Source organism: Kryptolebias marmoratus, linkage group LG11 (genome assembly GCF_001649575.2).
Source record: "Kryptolebias marmoratus isolate JLee-2015 linkage group LG11, ASM164957v2, whole genome shotgun sequence".
Taxonomy (NCBI): domain Eukaryota; kingdom Metazoa; phylum Chordata; class Actinopteri; order Cyprinodontiformes; family Rivulidae; genus Kryptolebias; species Kryptolebias marmoratus.
In genome coordinates, this window is record NC_051440.1 from 13,092,743 (window position 1) to 13,111,760 (window position 19,018).

The following is a 19,018-nucleotide window of genomic DNA, read 5'->3' on the forward strand; positions in this document are numbered from 1 at the left end:
AGTTTTAGATAAGATCAAGCAATCCCGCTTTCTTTTATTAAAGAAAAACTCAAATACATTCACTTTAAGTGTCCTTTATTTTCCAAAATGAAATGTTTCTACATGAGACACAATAACATGGTTTGACTAAATGTAGACACGTTTCAACAACGTTAAGTATGCACTGATGCCTAGAAAAGAAAAAGAAAAAAAGATAAATCTGTGTGTTCAAACATTGTGGTAATACTGCATTTATCCTCAAAGCTTTGGAGGCAAAAACAGAGGTAGTTTCAACTGTTAAAGATACCGTCAGTAATTCATTTTTATTTCCTGGAACCAAGGATGAACTTAGATAACGTCTATATCTGCTCATGTAACACTCAGTGACTCATCCGTTTGTTCGGCTGGACAAACTTCAGACAAGAACTGGCTGATGTTCCAATGTGAGACCAAGTTTCCCCCAAAAAAATTAAACATACAAGTGCTTGTGCAATTAAAAAAACAAAAAAACAACAACTGTACAGATTTTGTATGAGGACAGAAACAAAGTCGATTTAAAAGCTAATTTATCACTTTTGAGGGTTTAAAAAAAGGTAACTGTGTTAGTTACGAACATCTTCTTGGTGCTGTTGCAAATGATCGACATGTTTTTACCGTGCAGCTGAACACATCATACGCCTTTAACCAGCCACAAGCACGGCGCCTAAAACAAATGCCAGTTTTTGAAAGAAAAACGAGTTTCGTCTGGATTTCTGATCCAAATGAGAGTATAGTTAAAACTGAAATCATTTAAATGGAATAATAACCGTAAAACTCATTGACTATTAAGAAAAGCTATAATAACTTTGAAAAAAGTAATAAATCGAGTTATACTTTTTTTTTTTTACAATGTTGCTTCCTAAATAAAACATGCAGCCACTCTTCTGATATGAAAGCCCAGGTTTGTTTCATGACTCTCGATGCGTCTCCGAACGAAATGCAACCGGTGATACAAAACAGACTACAAATATTTTACAAGAAAACATACAGCATCTGTGCGCCGCCTCTAAAAAGTTACCCTAACTGTGTGATTGGTCAAACGTCCAATATGTGTTGATCCTGCTCCCTCATCTCTAGCAATAAAGAAAAATAAATAAATAAGCTGCATGAACCTGTTTTGTAAAGACATACTAGTTTTCCACTGGTTAAGAGTTTAGTTTTATAAAAGATTTCAAATAAGTCAACTTTTTAAAGAAACAAACCTATGTACAAGGATACAGTAATATATTTGTATGAAATTAGTACAACTCAGAAATGGCTCAACTGTTGTGAAAAACAAACAAAAAAAAGAATCAGATATTCTCTTAAAAAAGATATTTGAGTTCAAACAGCAAGTCACAAGACTAAGATTTCTGAGATCTCACAAAAGTATTTTTTCCGAAGATTAATTCATTTCAGTTTTACTAAAAAAATCTGATATAATGAGTACACAAAGCCAGAAATGTTGCTGTTTACAGTCTGATTCTGCAACAGATCTCCAGTCCTCAGAAACAACCAAGTTTCTTCAGCTTATCTTAAAACTTGACACTCTTAGTTGTGCATCATCTTCGCTGACGGGGTCAGGCTGACGTCTAAATGACGCGGGTGCACTGATCGCACTTTGTGAGCCCCGGTCCGGGATGCTCAGGTTAGCATCCTGCCGTGCAGAGCGGTAAATGATTGCTCCTTTAGGTATTTCAGCACATCCTGAGGCTGCCTGCTTCTCTCACATCAGTCAGGAGCCCGTGAGGCATTGTGCTGCGTCTGCAGATCCAACACGTTGTCCCGGCCTTGCATTTCACACAAACCCCGGCTTTATGGAGGACTTGAAACACTTCGGACAACCCTTTGTCCCGTTTGTCTGCAGACATCTGGGAACATGAGTAAAAGGAAATGAAATGACGACATATTTCTGAAGCCAAGTCTGAAAACTTCGTACTGTATTCAGAAACCTCTATTTTAGCCAATAAACACCTACTTGAGATGGAAAATGTGGGAACAGGGTAGTGCCTGCAGCTTTTGGTCCCTGTCCCCGATGGACTCTCCACACATGCCGCAGTAAAGCTCCAGCTCCTCGACACACTGCAGGAACTTCACCACCTCCTCCCGGAGCTCGAACTGCTGCTTAAGGTGTCGGTAGATGCCTTCACGCAGACAGTGGACCTTCAGAGTGAACAGCTAATACGGAGAAACACAACGATCAACATGACAAAAAGGCTGCGACTTCAAGATGAATGAATACAGCACTTAGACTGTTTCTATTGATAGCCTAGATCTGCTGAAGTGGGGGTTCTGCAGAAAGGTTACAAACAATTAATATTCAACTGTTGCAGATAGCTTTTTAAACAACCTCAGTAACCCGACTGATTAGTTAACAGATAGGCCAAGCCATGTTAAAAAAACCTCCAAAATCTAAAATTTTATTGTGTCTATTTTGCAAATCTTTAACTTTTGCAAAACATGAAGAATAACCATGAAATGCAAAAATCCCAAAACAGTGTTTAAATGAACTGTTATTAAGTTTTGAGCCTGAAGGGAAACACTTTACTCACTCAGACTAGCTGTGAGCTCATCGATCCACTCAGAATTAAACTCTTTTTTTTATCCAAATTAAGGCCAGTCAAGACAACAGGTAAGATAATGTTCATTAGGTCTCCACAGAACCCAACCTAAAATAAATCTGAACTATGCCTTCAATATAAATTTCTTGATGATTTTTTTTATATCAGCTCGAATTATTTTAAAAGGACAGAAGTTACCTTGTTTCCCATCCCGTCAGCGAGTTCCTGCGCTCGCTGCAAAGACTCCAGTGCCTGCAGGGTAATCATAAACACGTTATATTTACCACACCAACGCTTGTTTTAGGATCTAAAAGAACAAGTTATGTTGGTTGTATCATATGGACCTTGTCAAATTCTTTCTGCTGAAGCCAACACTTTGCAACTCCCAGATAGACGTGTGCTTGTCCAAGACGGTTTCCAATCTCAGTCGTTATCCCCAATGAAGACTCATAACGAGGGAACGCTTTCTGAAGGGTTAAAAAAAAATGCATATATATATATGAAATATTGGAAAATAACACCAAGATCAACAAATAAAACAACATTTCTTAACATGAGACGACAGTGTTTAACCTCAGTAACTAGCTTGGAAATAGAAGGTTGCACCAATATGGATGAAACAGTGTCACCTTACATCAACGTCGTGCCTGTAGCGGTGAATATCCGCAAAGTTTAGTAAGCACAGAGCTTGCAGAGGTCGGTCACCGTGCTGCAGAGCAATCTTCATAGATTCCTGTTGGAGAACGACACACGGGATATTTGAGAAGCGCCTTCCCTCCAACTCATCGTGCTCCACTACAATGCATCCTCCTAAAACTACATGCATGCTGACACGGATGCTTTCAGCCATTTCACAGTTTTCATATGAGTTTATACTCAAAGGAAGAAGCAGTCGGTATGTGAGCTGTCCCTTGTACTCTGGCATCTGGAATATGACAGGATGTGTAATCTGTTCGGCTAAATGGGCTTGGCAAATGTAGTAAATCTGAAACACATCCCGCCCTCTTGTTACTATACTTTTGCACTCCAAGGCAATGACATCAAGCTATTTTTCACCCTCAGTACATAATTAGAACAGGGTTAGGACTTAAGCCACCCTTTTCATTAACACTTTAAACCAGCGCCTCGGAGCATATTTTTGTCGGGGTCTTAGGGCTCACGCAAACACAACAACTGGCACTCGCACCTGTCTTCGGCCCGACATTCACTGAATGTGCAGCACTGGTGTCCAAAACGGCACCTCTGGGAGGAAACCTAAACCGCGGGCTTCTCCAAGTTGCGCAAGTTCGTCTCCGAGGAGAATAATGGCGGCTTTAAAACAATACCTCGCAGCACTCCATGGCATCAGGCAGGCGCTCCAGTTTCCTGTAGGCCACGGACATGTGGTACTGGCTCATGGCTCGATACTTCAGGCTCCAGCCTTGGCCATAATCATTGACGAGCTCGGCAGCCTTGCAGGGGAAGAACAGGGCTTTCTCGTAGTCCTGTTGGCAGACGTCAACAATTAGCAGGACCCTAAGTAAGCAGACATATCAAACGATTGGCAGCGTACGCCATTTACATATGCCATCTATGAGGGAAAAACTTATTCAACCAACTGGCCTGAAACTGTGAATGTTTTGTGCCTTTGTTTATTAAAATTACAATTGTAATATTTAAATGCTACCTCATCATATTGGCACTGAAACTGATCCTCCCTGGGAAGCAAGAGGATTATATTGACAAATCTCCCATGTGGAAGGTACAACATAAACTCCCTACAAGCCAGCCTACTTAGTTTACACCACCAACTATATGAGCCAACCAATGGCGACATTTACACAGATGTACTCAACTATTGTCATAATCTGTAAATACAATCAAAACTGACTGTACTTTGTGTACCCTAATTGGTAGGTAGACTTAAGAGAAACAATGCTGAACCTAAGGATGGTATATAGCACTCATCTGTGAACCTATCGGACTATTTCACCAACATCAGTACCTTAAGCTGAACATAGATGTTTCCTAGACTGCAGCAGACTCTGCACTCTAGCATCTTGTCGTCGTTGTTGTGCGCGTAGCGCAGGGCCTTCTCGTAGCTCTCCAGCGCTTTCTGGAAGACGCTGAGGCCCAAGTAGGCGTTGCCCATGCTCAGGCACACCTGGCCGTTGAGCTGCAGGCTCACGGTGGTACCCTGCATGTTTAAGCAGGTCTTACAGTAGGAGACGGTTTTCTGGAAGTCGCACAGCTTCTCGTTGCTGCGCGCCAAGTTCAGGTAGCCCTCGGTCAGGTAGTCTGGGTCCTCCATTCCCCTGGCTGTGTCAATCTGATCAAGGGCATACTGAAGAGAAACGTGTTGAAAAGGAGAATAGATGCTGCAGGTAAGTCACATACTATCCACGGAGGAAAGTTAGACATTTGGTTATGAAACCCCTTCTTTTTAAAGTCATCATTAAAACTGTGGTTGTGGGAGCGGGTGATGTTTGGATGATTATGTCAACAAGACACCCAACTCTGATTCTAAGGTTGCAGGGCACTTATTTACTCCGCATTGCGTGGAAGCCACAAATTAACCCATGCTTCTCAAGATGACTGTAAATGGAAGACTGTTACCTTTGACCTCTTTGAATTCATTGATTGTGGAAATGTTAAAATGCTACTACAGCAGAACTGAATCCGTCCTGAGCTGACGTGCTGACATACGAAACTGCAAGATGTTCTGTAACATTCTAGTGTGCGGATTTACAACCACGCGCCAGTTGCATGGCACAAATATGATCACACAAAGGGAAGATATTACATAAATGATCTAATAGGAGTAGACTTTGATGCAATTTCCACAAAATTATTCCTCTAAATACCTCAGATCACTCATCAAAGTGTACAGGTTTGACAGTATTTGACTGCCCATGCAGCATTCTGTTGTTCTGGAGTCCTACCTTGAGCATGTCTTTGTATTTTCCCATTTCTGAGTGAGCTGTGATCAGGCACCCCAACACTCGAAACTTCCCTCCGGGATCTGAGGTCTTTTCCAGCACCTTTGTCCACACATGCAGGGCTTTGTCAGTCTGATTAGACTGATACAACTTCAGGCCCTTCTCTATCTGCTGCTTGGTTTGGTCCTGGCCCATCTCTGGTGTGAGGCGCCTCATAAAAATATTCATTCGTTTAGGCCATTCACGTCTCGTAAGGTAGGAAGAAAGTAGATCCTTCCCATGAACTGTACAACTACGAAGAAGATCCCTTGAAGATGATCCCCGGGGAGGTTGGTGCCAGAAGGCCTACCAGATCCGGCTCTATCAGCTCCGGCTGCGCTGAGATGGAGAGGAAACCAAATCCAAGAGAGAAGATCGGCGACACGCAAAGACCATTATCACCAAATGCTTCGAGGAGATCTGGAGAGCCAGGAAAGCATCATCCCCATTCAACCATGTGTCTCGTCATCAGAAATTTTAAAGCAAAATTTCTCCCTTAGATTTCCCTTTGAAAAACACCAAAGAAACATGTATCCCAGCTGAGTACAAGATGTAGTGTCCCAGAATATCCACTCCCTCCACACCCCAGCCAAAGGAATTCTTAGCACCCCCGCGTCCAGCCCCCTCCACCTTCCTCCTGCTGCTGCAACAGCAGATGGCCATGTCACTCTAGACCATGTGTCCCTTCAGGAATTATGTTCTGCCCTCAGCAAACTGTCCCAAGGTCAATACGGCTCCTCGCAATCTACCTTCCCACGAAACATTCCTGAGTGACCAACGCAAGACCGCAAGTTCCTACGTCACAAACTTCCAGAGCATCAAAAACATCCACAAACGGGTCTGGCTGGAGGCTGCGGAATGTCGTCTAGGGGCTTTATTTTTTTCAAAATCAAACGACCGCAAATCAGACGGGGCTCTTTACGACTCTAAGTTCCTATTGGGAGTCCTTACGCGTGCCCCCCACCCCCCTGCCCCCTCCCAGCCCTCATCTCGGTGTCAGCAACTGATGCTTAGAATAGTTCACAGAGTCTGACATGTTCCTGAGCTTGGGTTTCAGCTGCACATCAGTGGCTTCTCTGTAGTCGCTTTCTCTCCTTCATCTCAAACTTTTCAAACGCCCAAAATGGAAGCGAGAACCTTTTGCACTTTTCGCAACGAGTATTCCTGATAACGTTAAGCCTTTGTTGAAGGAATGCGGCACGGTGCAGCTTCTTAAAACTGTGAAAGAACAGTAAGGCGCCAAAGGTGTCAAAATAAAACAAAAGGTGACATTTGGTGGCGACAGTGATATATTTCAGCATTTCTAATAACAGCACAACATGACCATTTACAGCATACATAAAAATATTGTAAAAATCGAAAAGTTACAAAACACCTCTGACATTACGTTCATGGACACAGACTTTTACATTTATTCATTCAACTTCGGCATAAAAATCACAATATAGTGATGGTTGTATTCAGTAAAGTGTGTACACTGAAATGGTTCATGAATGTCAGGAAACAAGCAGGAAACAACAGCTTAGTTCATCACTGGTCACAGCATCACCACAGATTTACTCCTCAGCTAAGAGGTCCACAATGGCACACTGGAATAGAAGCAAGTGACAGACACAGCTGAATTATCTTTACCAGGCTGGAATGAGTGAGACAGCTGAGTAAATATGTGTTTAACAGTCGTCGCAGGATGTCTGAAGAGTGAAGTCATGATAAGTTGTCCAAACGTCTATTACCTGATTCATTGTTGTGGGTGTGAAGATCCAGAGTGGCAGGTTAGGCCAAGACAAACTGCCAGTTTGTGAGGAGGATCTTTATACCTCGGATGACGGAAACCACAGATGTGGCTGGGTTAAACTTTAACGTGTTCGCGTCGCCTTTCTTACATTTGTCTCTGAAGACGTATATGCAGCCATTACAGCTGGCCACTTTCCACAGTGAGGGGATGCAGCTCCACACCTCGGGGAAACGCAGGCGTGTGAAGCTCTCCAGCAGGGGGTTGTAGCACACCAGCGAGTCTCCTTCTCCTACAATGAAGATCACATCCATGTGGACGGCGGCGTGCATGCAGCCCGCGAACGGCAGCATGTAGGGTTTGACCTGGCACCTTTGGGAGGACGTGTCGAGGCACTGAATGAGACGAGACGGCTTCGTGAAAAAGTCCATGTCGTTTTCCTCCCCTCCGAGGAGGTAGATGGTGCCTCCCAGGTTAACACCAGCAGCTCCGGACACAGCGGTGTCCAGCTGGCTGGTCTCTGTCCACACGTTGTCCTTCACAGTGTAGTAGATGATGGCGTTAGAGAGCGTGTCCTGCAATGTCTTACCTCCGAGTGAGTAGATGGCGTCCTGGGTGGCGACGGAGACCATGGTGTGATGGAGGCGGTCTCTGGGCAGTGGTGCACAGCGCTCCCAGTCCATGGTGTGCATGTTGCACTTCCACATGCGGCGAGGGATGGACCCCCCAACCACATACAGGTCACAGCCGTGTTTACAGGCTGCGGTGATCTGATGGCACAAACTATTCTGTCCGCTCACGCTGATAGAATCGTCCTCATCACAGTGCAGTGACACAGCAAGAGAGTGAGTCCTCGTCTCTTCTTTACCAATCAGGTAAATGTGGACATTCTCACCAATTTCCTATAAACAAAACAGAGACATCAGTGACACAAATGCTTTTCATAAGTGTATAATAAGTGCTACAGGATTTAAAACAGCTTCACAAAACATTAGATCAGATATTTCATCCCTTTTCTGAGGAATAAAATGTTCTTTAATTATTGTTATAGCTGTTTGTAAAAATGCTACCTTAAGATTCTCTTGGAGGATGCAAGAAAACTCCTCTCTCTCAACCTTGTTGTGGTTAATCCATGACTCAATGGCCGACGTTGGATTCTGGGAGGTCGGAACGCCATCTGAACACAAACACACAGCCCTTTAATTAAACTCAGAAGTGTTTTGACCACTTAAAAAAAGGCTAACAATGTTTTTGAAGTTACCCAGTCAATTTTTAACTTCATTTTATGTCACAAGCACATTTTTATTTAAGTCTGACAAATTTCTTTTTGAACAATTGTCTATTTTGAGTACTTCCACTTTGCAAGTACTATGGAGTCATAAAAAATGGTTAAAAATTGTAAATGTGGACATCTCAGTTATCACTTTAAAAAAACTGCAGTTTTTTCAAAGACAAAGACAAGTTTGGAAAATGTATTTTTTTGAATAATAAACAGGCTGCAAGCGGCAGCATGTAGGGATACTGAATTGGTTCAAATGGGTAAAAACACCTGTTAAAAAAGCATATTTTGGTAGGCCATCAAGCTGTAATACCCTTGATGATGTCCAAGAGCAGACAGAGAGGCAGATTGAGATATTCTTCAGTTTGTTGCAGTTGAGTGAGATGGATTTTTGCACACTGTTTGGCTGCTGTGTATAGCTCCTGGTCACTGTGTCTGTCTGCAAGCCACATCACCTAGACAAAAATGACAAACTCAGTCTACATAAACATTACTAAATTGTACGAACTGTTACATCAGCAAGGGACAAAACTTACCTGTAAACAGTTCTTGACCTCCACTGTTCGTGAGAGGAAGCGGGAGCATTCCTCAAACAGAGCAGTCAGCTGGTACATGTCTGCCATTTCATAAGTGTCCTGCAGCTCCTCCACCCGTAGTTTGATTGTACCATGATAGATGTAGTCGATCAGCAGCTGAAAGACGGTGGCACTGACGTCCTTCAGCTCGATAGTGCGGTTGTGGGACTCCTTGAGGTTGGATGTGAACATGGAGCGGAAGAAACTGCTCTGCGCTGACAGCACCAGTCGATGCAGATGAAACTCTTTGTCGTCCACGATGATGGTGACATCGGCAAACAGGCCGTCTTCCAGACACAGGTCCATGATGCTCTTCACCACTCGGCTGGAGTGAGATCGGTCAGTAAAGGTGTATCCCAGGAAGTAGTTCTCCTCTCCCACCGAGCCCCCGGCACTGAGGCCGCCGTCCTCACTGGTCTCCATCTCTGCTGCTTGCTCTGTAGAAAACCACAAAACAGCATGTTTAAACTCAGATTCTAATTTATTTAATAATAATAATAATAAATAATCAATCAATACTAAAGAAAAACGCAGCTTTCCCCTGGGTAAAGTAATGGTCAGTAAGGTCAGTTTTTATTTTAAACTCTGGGTGCATTTTGATGACAGTATGTCAGCTTTCAACACTTAGTTTCGATTTTACTTTATTTTAATTACGTAGGGTATACAGAATGTACTGATTAGTGAATATAACAGAAAAACTAATAGCTTATTTCGCGGGGTCACTTGATGTTAATTCAATCATTTACAACAGCGAGAAACAGCAGGTCTAGTTTCTGTCGATATTTCACTGAGGCAATTTTTACGCTACAAGCTTAAAAATATTTATATTTAGTAACAATGGCGCATTTTAAACAGGGGGTTATATTCTGTGATATAAATTTAAAACAACACGACACTAGATAATATCTAAGTTAAAAAAAAACACTGAAGCTAATGATGATGGGCTATCATGTGTTTATGCTAACGCTAGCTGCTGTGTTGTTATTATCTGGCGTTAGCTGCCGTCTGTTCCCTCTGGTGCAAAGTACATCAAGAGTCTACGGTCCTAAAGTTACAACTAGGCCAGTGACTCTTAAAGGTGACAAGCAAGTAGTTTTGTTACCTTTAATCCCACTACTGCAACATTCAGAAACAGCTCCACTGTTTGCCGGAAGTAAATAATTTCTTTTAGCCTGCGATAACAGCGAGCGTCAAACGCTTACTGCCCCCGTGTGGCCAAACTTTGTTACTGCAAGTTCTAAAAGCCTACTGCTGTAGCTATTAAAAGGAGTTATCAGCTATTAGGTGAATCGTTAGTTACATGACATATTACTTCAAAGTTGAATAGTGAAATATATGTATATAGGCACTAATCATGGCAGCACAACAGCAATAGAGGCTGGGGTCTACCATACCACACAGGACCCAAGATGCAGGCTGTGCAAAGATGCTTCAGTCCAGTAAAGAAATAGCAAGATGTAAGGTGTAGGCAGGCAAAACAGACACGGAACTTCATAACCAAGTGGCTGGAATAGTGCACAGGAACATCTTTACCGAGCATGGACCGGAAGTCCCACAATCAAAGTGGGAGACTCCACCAAGGGTGGTAGATAATAGAAGGGGCAAGATACTGTGGGATTTTCAGATCCAGACTGACAAACAGGCGATGGCTAACCAACCGGACATTGTTGTGGTCAAGAGATACATAAGAAAGCAGTGGTGATAGATGTAGCAGTCTCAAGCAACATCAGGAAGAAGGAGCACGAAAAGCTGGAGAAATATCAAGGGCTGAAAGAGGAAATAGAGAAGTTGTGGAGAGTCAAGGCCTCAGTGAGTGGTACCAGCGGTCATCGAAGCACTCAATGCTGTGACCCCCAAACTGGAAGAGTGCCTCCAACAGATCCCAGGAACAACCTCAGAGATCTCTGTCCAGAAGAGTGCAGTCCTAGAAACAGCTAAGATACTAAACAGAACCTTGAAGATCCCAGGCCTTCTTTTATAATCAGAATACATTGTATAAAACATGCTGTCAGAAACGCTGGGACATGCCAGCACATGTTTAGTTTGAAAGTATATTATTGCACCAAATTAAATGCTGGAAGTGAGAAATGGCATTCTTTCTGAAACGTATATTTTCTGCTTTAAATTTAGTGCCAGAATCAAGATCCAAATAAATGGGGACAGAGCAGCAAAATCAGCTTGTGTAAATCTTCAAACAAAGAAACTAACAAACTACTGGACTGGAAGAAGAAATAACTTTCTTTTTAAAAGTCAGACAAACCACATTTTAGGCATATTAGAACAAGGCTTTATAGTAAAAAATAAAGGTAGGTTTTCAGACCGACCTGGCTGCAGTCGAATTCTGTGGCTTTACTTACAGATTGGTATCTTATGTTATAAAGTATTTATAGAGGAGGAAAAATTGGAATTAGTATCAATAACTCACAGTACTTACAATAAAGGCAATACTTAAAAAAACAAAAACATCTAACAAACTGTCCACCCCTTCATTTTAAAAAGATTTCAACTCTGCACTTCTAAGTTAACTCATACAGATTTATATTTAATTTAGTTTTTTTTTTTTTTTAAGTGTACTTGAATATTTTGCAATAAATAATCCTGCTGGCTAAAGAAGTTTTTCTTTTTCCAGCAGGTATTAAGAGTCCCCAAACTACTAACTCTTTTCAGCTGTCTGGCTTTTTGTGCCTTTTTCCAAGCTGGAAAAAATGTGTGGAATTCAGTCTGTTTTAAAAAAAATAAATTAAAAAAAAAGAGTGGAGGTAAGAGAGGTGTAGCGTTTTTATCTGTTGTAACCGAGAGAAGAATGAAGTCACATCTAAAGATCTGGCTCTTGATTATTTGGGGGTTTTGGATTAATAAAGTGCTGCAAGGTAAGGTCAAATCTGCCAACAGGGCTTTGGTTCAGATGTTTTACTTTAGGACAGCTCCTGCTCTGTGCGAAGTGCATCACAGAGACAGAATCCAGAGCCGTTTGTCTGCGTTGGTTAATTTCAATTTTTTTTCTCCTTTAGATGTGGTTGGAGGCACAAGGCCAACTTCTCAAACGGCCTCATCTGTCTCTGATGCAAAGCTGATGTTTGAGGTACGTTTTTGTCTTCTGCTGGTTTAAATGTAAACTAAAATACTTTCATTACTGTTGCTTCCTCTCAAACGGGACACAAGACGTATTTTACCATCTCGTTTGCAGTTTTTGCTGGGTGGGATGGTCATAGACCAGGACGACGTCTTCCTGCTGGATGAGGAGATGGCGTCGATGAGGAAAGGGCGGGAATTCTTGGATCGGATCAACGAAGGCATTCCTAAAAGCTTGAGCTCCATGGAGCTCGAGGTGAGCAGGATGCGGGCTCGTCAGCAGAAGCCACTGACTCTGGATCAGTTTGAGAAGCTCGTTCTGAGCATGGTGTACTCGGCCCACCAGGCTCAGGTTCAGGGGAGCAAGGAGGAGCGGCAGGCGTGGGGCGGAGTGCTCCTCCAGCTGGCGAACATCACCGTCTACGAACTGCGTGGAAGTTTCCTCCTCAGTTATTCCTGAAAACTATCATTGCATGTAAAAGAGAAGTGTGTAGGTCTGATCAGCAGCTTTTAATCTGACAGCTTTGTGCCTTTATGACTGTCTATGTGTTCAAAGATTTATCAAGAAAAGACTTAGCCGAGTATGAACAATTTTTTTTTAATGTTGTAAAGTAGAAAAGCTACAGTGAATTTAAACAGCATTCTAGTTTTAAAAGAATCAAACACTGTTCAAGCATGCAAACAATCCCTGATGTCAGAAACACAAACGGTCACAAATAAATTTACAAGGATTTTTAAACAGTTTACTTCTTCTTGGTCTGAGCTTGTTTTTGTTTAGTGCACCCCGTCTTGGTTTTGGTCTCGGTTTCTTCCAGAGAAGTGAGTTTTTTCTTGAGCTTTGCATCTGCAGCCGAACCTTTCCGCTCCTTGCTGGAGCGCCGCTGACTCCTCTGCTGACTCCTCTGCGGACCCCTTAACGAATCGGACGAAGTCGGCGTTTCTGCGTGCGGTTTGTGCCGGTCGCCGAGCAGCGACTCGTCGCGGTCCCACACCAGCAGCGTTAGACCTGCGAGTGACAAAGATAAAAGAGTTTCGTGAAGCGTCTCTGCCGAAGATCTGACTGGACTCGGGTTAAAAACTGTCGATGACGTGCGTACCCATGCCAGATCCAATCGTGTCACCCATCGGACTGAATTTGTTGATCTGTAAGAACAGAAACTCCTTGGCTTTAATATTTACAGACTTCTGTGTTTTTCGCGTTCGCCCTTCGATAAATGACACTCACAGATTTGATCCCTGAGGCAGAAGAGTCGAACAGCTGAAACACAAGCTCCCCGCTGCTGGAGTCAAAGATGTCGATGGTTCTCTGATCGCCGGGGCAGATACGGTCATCAGGGTAGCGCCCAGCAACAACAAGGTCATACATGGGATGCCATGTGGCCTACAGCACAATTGGAACATCACAAATGATCTCCGAGGACATTCTTCACACGAATGTAAGCAAAACTGAGCTTTTAATCGCATACAAAACAAATGTATCAAACAGTTGTGCTTTTAATTGTCCATCATCATAAAACTTCATTGTTTTCTGTAGCAGCTAATTCTTCTTGTAACCAATCAGGAGACTGTTTATTGGAGGATAATAGACAGACACGAGGAGGTGAGACAAACTTTGATGGGCGTGAGGTGCTGAAACTGTCTGTGCGGGTGCTGGATGATCTGCTGAGGCTTGGTCCAGTCGCAGGAAGCGTAAACGCGGATCTGGTCGTGCTGATCCGTGGTGAGCAACTTGGAGCAGTCTGACGGGTTGAAATAGGCTGCAAAGAAACAATCCCAAGACATTTATTAAAAAAAAAAAAAGAGTTAAAGGCTGTCGCCACACCAAACAACTAAAGTGCCGAAATGAAAACAACGGCTGGGATTTTTTTAGATCAGTAAAGGGCGATGAGCAAAAAAAAAACAACCCAGATTGTAGATCATCATGGTAACATGATCAATTAAGCTGCAAACTTTTACTTATCGTCTTCTTGATAATAATCTCTGTGAGCAATGAGCAAAATTACTGTAAATCTGCAGCTGCTTGTTAAAAACCTATAAACAGAGACAGACTAACAGCAGAGCAAATTATGAACTCTAGGTCCTTCCTACAAACAGATGATATGAAATGAGTCTTTACTCAGCTTTTAAAAACTTCCTAATGTATTATTTTTATTCATTTTAATCAAGTTCCATTCAGAATGGTCAATATTTCTACATTTCCTTCATTATGGGACAGTATAAACATAAAACCACTTTTTGAAAGAAGTGTTTAAACTTAAATTAAAGGCCTAGCATTCCTTGAAGGATTGCATATCACCCGTCGCCTTTCATGCCAGAGTTTTAGATCAAGATCATCTTATTTAAAAAAAAAAAAAAAGACTGAGTCGTAGTTTTGTTCAAACCTTGAAAACAACACTGTGCAATTTTAGGCAATAACAAATGAGTATGTGCTGTCAATGACTCGTCGCCATTACCTCAATATCTGTAAAACTGACAGAGTTTTAGCCATTTTCTATGTTTTTTGAATTAAGAGCGGCCTCAGCGTCAGGACAGCTCGCTCCCTGAACAGCTTAAAAAGTTTATGTTAGAAAGGAAATTAATTAGTTTCCCTAAAAACAGAATCCCACCTGAGTTGACGGCTTTGTCGTGAGGTAATTCGTGAAGGAAGCTTTTCTTGTCTTTGAGGTTCCTCAGGTCCCAGAGCTTCACCGTGTGGTCCACCGAGGCCGTCGCCAGCAACCAGTCGCATCGAGGGTTAAACTCTGCGTGGGTCACTTTGGCTTTGTGCAGTTTGTCGCTGAAAATCTAAAACAACAACCAGAGCAAAATCACTAATGGAACAAAAACACATTCTTCTTCAAGTCTTCACAATGTACGAAGGTTTGCAAATTAAATACATTCAAACTTGAAAGTATCTGAACACGACTTTTATCATTTTTTTGAGGAGGTTAAATGAGGAACAAATCACCTTTCCCGTCTTTCCATGTGCGGTTTGGTTCAACATGTTGATATACTCCCTATTTCTGGGCAACTCTGTTGATTTTAAAGTTTCAGTTATCTCTCTGTTTATGTTTCCAGCAACACTCCCTTGGACCGCAGATAGCAAACTCAAACTCTGTTCAAACAAACTCCAGACCTTTCGTCCCCTTATTCTCGTCTCTCCAATTTAATTTGAGCTTATTAAAAACAACAGATGGAGGCAGCGAGAAAAAAACTCGGTTCAATTCCCAAAATCAAATTAAACAAACGAGTCCTTATTTCAAACATACTGGAATGAAGTCGAGAGTCAAAATTAAAGGAATCGTGTCAATAATTGCCAAATAGACCTGAATGTACGACAGATTTAAAACCAATCAAAGACGATACTAAGCAATGTTTTTTTTCCTCTTTTTTTTTACCTTTTGGCCATCCAAACCAAGAAGTACGAGTTGTCCCATATTGTCTCCGGTGACGAGCATCTGTCGATTCATGGACACGTCGACACAACAGTACCAAAAGCTGGGAAACAAAACAAAAAACAAAGTCAATTTACTGGATACAGAAAATGATCAATTAGAAGAACAGTTACTGAAACCTTACACACTACATTTCCAACCTTCAACACATTCTTTAAGATGTGACTCAAGGAACAAATCCACTGACACTCGTTTGTCTTCTTAATGTCTTTTAGCTTAAAGTATCAGTTCAGATATTTTGAAGTGAAGTTCTGTAGGAACCTTAACGAACAGTTAATATCTTACCTGTTTAAGATATCTCTTTGAAGAACCTCAGTCTGAAAATATGGCAGCAGCCGTTTGCTCATGAACTCACTTGGACCAGCTGCTAGCCAAATCAGGTCAGAGATAAACTACTTCTTCAAACTGAGGTTGGTCAAAGAGCCACCTACAGCAGGTAAAATATTGTTTACAACCTTTCCACGGAGCCCCACCTCAAAAGATCGAAACCATCCCTTTAACTCTACTGGTATCAAAGCAAAGGTGGGTTTTTTTTGTACAAACAAAACAGTTTAAATCTAAATAACTTTAAAAATGTTCCAAAATTGAGAAAAAAAAAAAGACCCAAACTATGTGCAGCAACGTGTGATTGTCAAGCATCGTCTTCCTCACCAAACATCGTGATGTTCGTGGTCACAGTCTCCAGTTCTGGACAGCAGAGTGGGTGCGTGGCCCTCAAAGCTCTTCAGGGTGAGCGTGCCTTCCCCAGAAGCCAAATAGACTTTGGAACAGTCTGTGGGACAAAACTTCATCCCTCCGATGAAGTCTCCTGCTCCGTTCTGTGCACATAAATACAGAGGCAAGCCAATAACGTGGCTGTTGTCCCCGCTTCACGGTGACCCAAGTGATCCAAACGGCAGTTTAAAATGAGACCGGCCACCCGATGGGACGACTGAACCTGAAATCCTTACAGAGAAATAGTGGGTCTCAAGTCTTACATTGCTGGTAAATACCGTTAGGGTGGTCCCAAAGAAATCTGGCAGAGCTGTCGTACCTCCCACAGCTGAAGGGGCCGTACTGAGTGAGACTTTATGTCTGTAACTGAGTGTCCAGGCCCAACAACAGTGTGTCGACAAACGACACGGTCCTGAAATCACCCTCAGCTGACAATCAGTCTGTAGCCTTTAAAAGGGGCGGAGTTTAATAGTGATTTGCTGAACACCTCGTGTTGTCGTGCAAGTGCCAGACAAAACAAATCGGGACGCACAAACTCACCCCTTGAATGAAAGTTTTAGCTGCCGGGTTGGTGATGTCCAACAGTAAAACGTCTCCACCTTTGGAGGCTGCGGCCAGCGTGGTGGGGTGGGTGGGGTGCCACTCCAAACAGGTGATCCTGCGGTCAAACGGGCTGCTGGAGCCGTGGAAATGGTAGGAGGACAGAGAGCGGACGAAGGGCTCCTGGAGACACTGCACGAGAGACGCATAATAGCATTTTCACCCATTTCCATAAAAAATAAAAAGAAGTTCTTTCAATGTGCTCCATCGAGCCAAACTGAGAGCTACAAGAATCCTTTTCAAGCCCAGACTTGACTGGTTTTACGGTTCCCCTCATTCAAAGGCAGGATTAATCCTCGTCACCGTCAGGAGAGTCGCCTGCTTTCATTTTCTAACATCTCTACACCGAGTCGTCTGCAACTCTTTGGAATTGGTTTGACAGCAAACCTCACTCCTGCTCTTTCGTTCATCGATGCCCACTGCGGAAAGGTGTTGGCGGACAGTAATGTATTCGCCTGTGTCTGTTAGCAAAATATCACATGAACCACTAGGTGGAGTTAAACGAAACGTTCGGAAAGTAATCATTGGATATACCTCTACAGCTGACTAACTTGTGGAGCCAACCCCATTCACAGCCTACAGAACTTACAAAGCACAAAAATGTTTATAATTCAGTGAATTTTTACAAATATTCAACTAAGATTTCATGTGCTGGTAGCTCAGAATCAGCTACAATTCTGTCATTTCTCAACATCAATCATCACTTTAATTAATCCTTTTTTTTTTTGGGGGGGGGGGGGTGTTTGACTCCTCATCAAGCCTCAGAACCAGGAGAAAACCTGATTCCTCACTTTCCTGGGTCCTGGTTTTGTGTCCATCAGTGTTTACAGTAAAATATTACGATTCTTTATCAGGTCCATCAATGAGGGTACTTTCTATGGGACAAAATAAGACACTGTCTTTTCTTAACTATGTGACAAGAATTTAAATCATGCAAGAAACATGCATAACGTAAAGGGTACATATGCTTTCTGTAAATTCACTGCTTTGAAACAGTGTCTGCTGTTTAAGCTGACTGAGGATTTAGGCTGACTGTCTTCGTGTTGCAGATGTGAATGATAACCACTCGGTTGATTTTGGGCTGTCTCGACCTGGAAACTGTCCTCTCTGAGGCTGGTCAGTCAGGCAACTTGGCAGCTCCGAGTTCTCTCACCTGTCTCATCTGAGAGTGCAGACTTTGGCCCAGAGTGCTCTTGTAAATGTAATGCAGGATGCTGCCGAGGCCATTCTTCCTCTGGACTCCCGCAGACTTTAAAGGGGGCCCTGCAAGACGCACAAACCCATGCATGCGTCAGAACCACACCATTCTCGGCTCAGGTACCTTCCGAGTGAAGCGTGTCCCGCCGGGGCTGCACACCTGGTTCGGACGTCCCTCCGTCTTTTTTGCCTCGCAGCTTTTTAGACACGGTGGGACCCGGGTCCTCCGAGGCTTTTTTCTTCTTCGCTTTACTTTTTGGTTCGAGCGACTCTGACTTGGCGGGCTTGTTTCTCATGTCTCCTACCTCCCCTTTTAAAATCGACAACAGCGGGAGTGAATTGACTCGACAAGGAATCACCAGTCTGTATAAATAGCTGCCACACCTGTCGCTTACCTGTGATGGTCAGCGGAGAAGGATGCAAACCAAATTCAGGAACTTCAGCGTTTGCGTAACGCAGCCGTACACGTGACCGTAATGGGCGTGTTTTGCGCGTGTTTTGTAACCTGGGTGTATTTACAGCCGGTGGACGGTAGGGGGCACTGTTTACAAATAAATTAAAAAATAAACAACTCCAGTAAGGAACGTGTTTGATGTTTTATGTGAACTTTTAATGGTTTAAACGACGTTGTCATAATCTGCATGTAAATTGGTTACTGTCAGATGCTTAAATGTGGCGTAAACGCCTATAACAGTCACTGCGCGAAGGGCTTTGTTTCGTTAAAAAAAATAACAACGACGACTTTAGTTGGTTGCTCTGTTTCTTATGTTGTTTTATTTGCTATATCAACGTGCACTGTAGTGCATCATGTTATTTTATCTGCTAATTTCTACATGTTTTGGCAAAACACGCTTCGTTGTTGCCATAGTTGCCATAAAAGGGCTCGGAAGTGAAGGCGGA

General features: G+C 42.7%; 4 protein-coding genes across 5 annotated transcripts; 1 reads left to right on the plus strand and 3 right to left on the minus strand.

Annotated features, from left to right (window-relative positions):
- Window positions 1–58: 58 nt before the first annotated feature.
- rapsn (receptor-associated protein of the synapse, 43kD) lies at window positions 59–6,418 on the minus strand. The gene is made up of 8 exons (XM_017405512.3): window positions 5,480–6,418; window positions 4,543–4,881; window positions 3,884–4,042; window positions 3,193–3,291; window positions 2,903–3,025; window positions 2,757–2,810; window positions 1,976–2,175; window positions 59–1,868 (listed from the first exon to the last, which is right to left on the minus strand). Exons 1-8 carry the CDS (start codon window positions 5,702–5,704, stop codon window positions 1,796–1,798), a joined length of 1,272 nt encoding a protein of 423 aa, XP_017261001.1. The 5' UTR covers window positions 5,705–6,418; the 3' UTR covers window positions 59–1,795.
- Window positions 6,419–6,786: 368 nt separating this feature from the next.
- Window positions 6,787–10,315, minus strand: kbtbd4 (kelch repeat and BTB (POZ) domain containing 4). 2 transcript variants are annotated; one of them, XM_025003634.1, is made up of 6 exons: window positions 10,204–10,315; window positions 9,063–9,538; window positions 8,840–8,981; window positions 8,318–8,424; window positions 7,249–8,149; window positions 6,787–7,104 (listed from the first exon to the last, which is right to left on the minus strand). In XM_025003634.1, the coding sequence occupies exons 2-5, from the start codon at window positions 9,522–9,524 to the stop codon at window positions 7,289–7,291; spliced, it is 1,572 nt and encodes a 523-aa protein (XP_024859402.1). In that variant the 5' UTR covers window positions 9,525–9,538; window positions 10,204–10,315; the 3' UTR covers window positions 6,787–7,104; window positions 7,249–7,288. The 2 variants fall into 2 exon arrangements, with proteins under 2 accessions (XP_024859402.1, XP_017261131.1); XM_017405642.2 differs by having other exon boundaries at window positions 6,787–8,149.
- A 1,521-nt stretch (window positions 10,316–11,836) lies between these two features.
- LOC119617475 lies at window positions 11,837–12,919 on the plus strand. Its single transcript, XM_037978434.1, has 3 exons — window positions 11,837–11,971; window positions 12,113–12,183; window positions 12,289–12,919. The coding sequence occupies exons 1-3, from the start codon at window positions 11,905–11,907 to the stop codon at window positions 12,631–12,633; spliced, it is 483 nt and encodes a 160-aa protein (XP_037834362.1). The 5' UTR covers window positions 11,837–11,904; the 3' UTR covers window positions 12,634–12,919.
- ddb2 (damage-specific DNA binding protein 2) lies at window positions 12,756–18,608 on the minus strand. The gene is made up of 11 exons (XM_017406219.3): window positions 18,514–18,608; window positions 18,279–18,428; window positions 18,075–18,184; window positions 16,862–17,053; window positions 16,259–16,425; window positions 15,551–15,650; window positions 14,780–14,957; window positions 13,785–13,930; window positions 13,399–13,554; window positions 13,271–13,316; window positions 12,756–13,179 (listed from the first exon to the last, which is right to left on the minus strand). The coding sequence occupies exons 2-11, from the start codon at window positions 18,412–18,414 to the stop codon at window positions 12,917–12,919; spliced, it is 1,494 nt and encodes a 497-aa protein (XP_017261708.1). The 5' UTR covers window positions 18,415–18,428; window positions 18,514–18,608; the 3' UTR covers window positions 12,756–12,916.
- Between the last annotated feature and the right edge of the window lie 410 nt (window positions 18,609–19,018).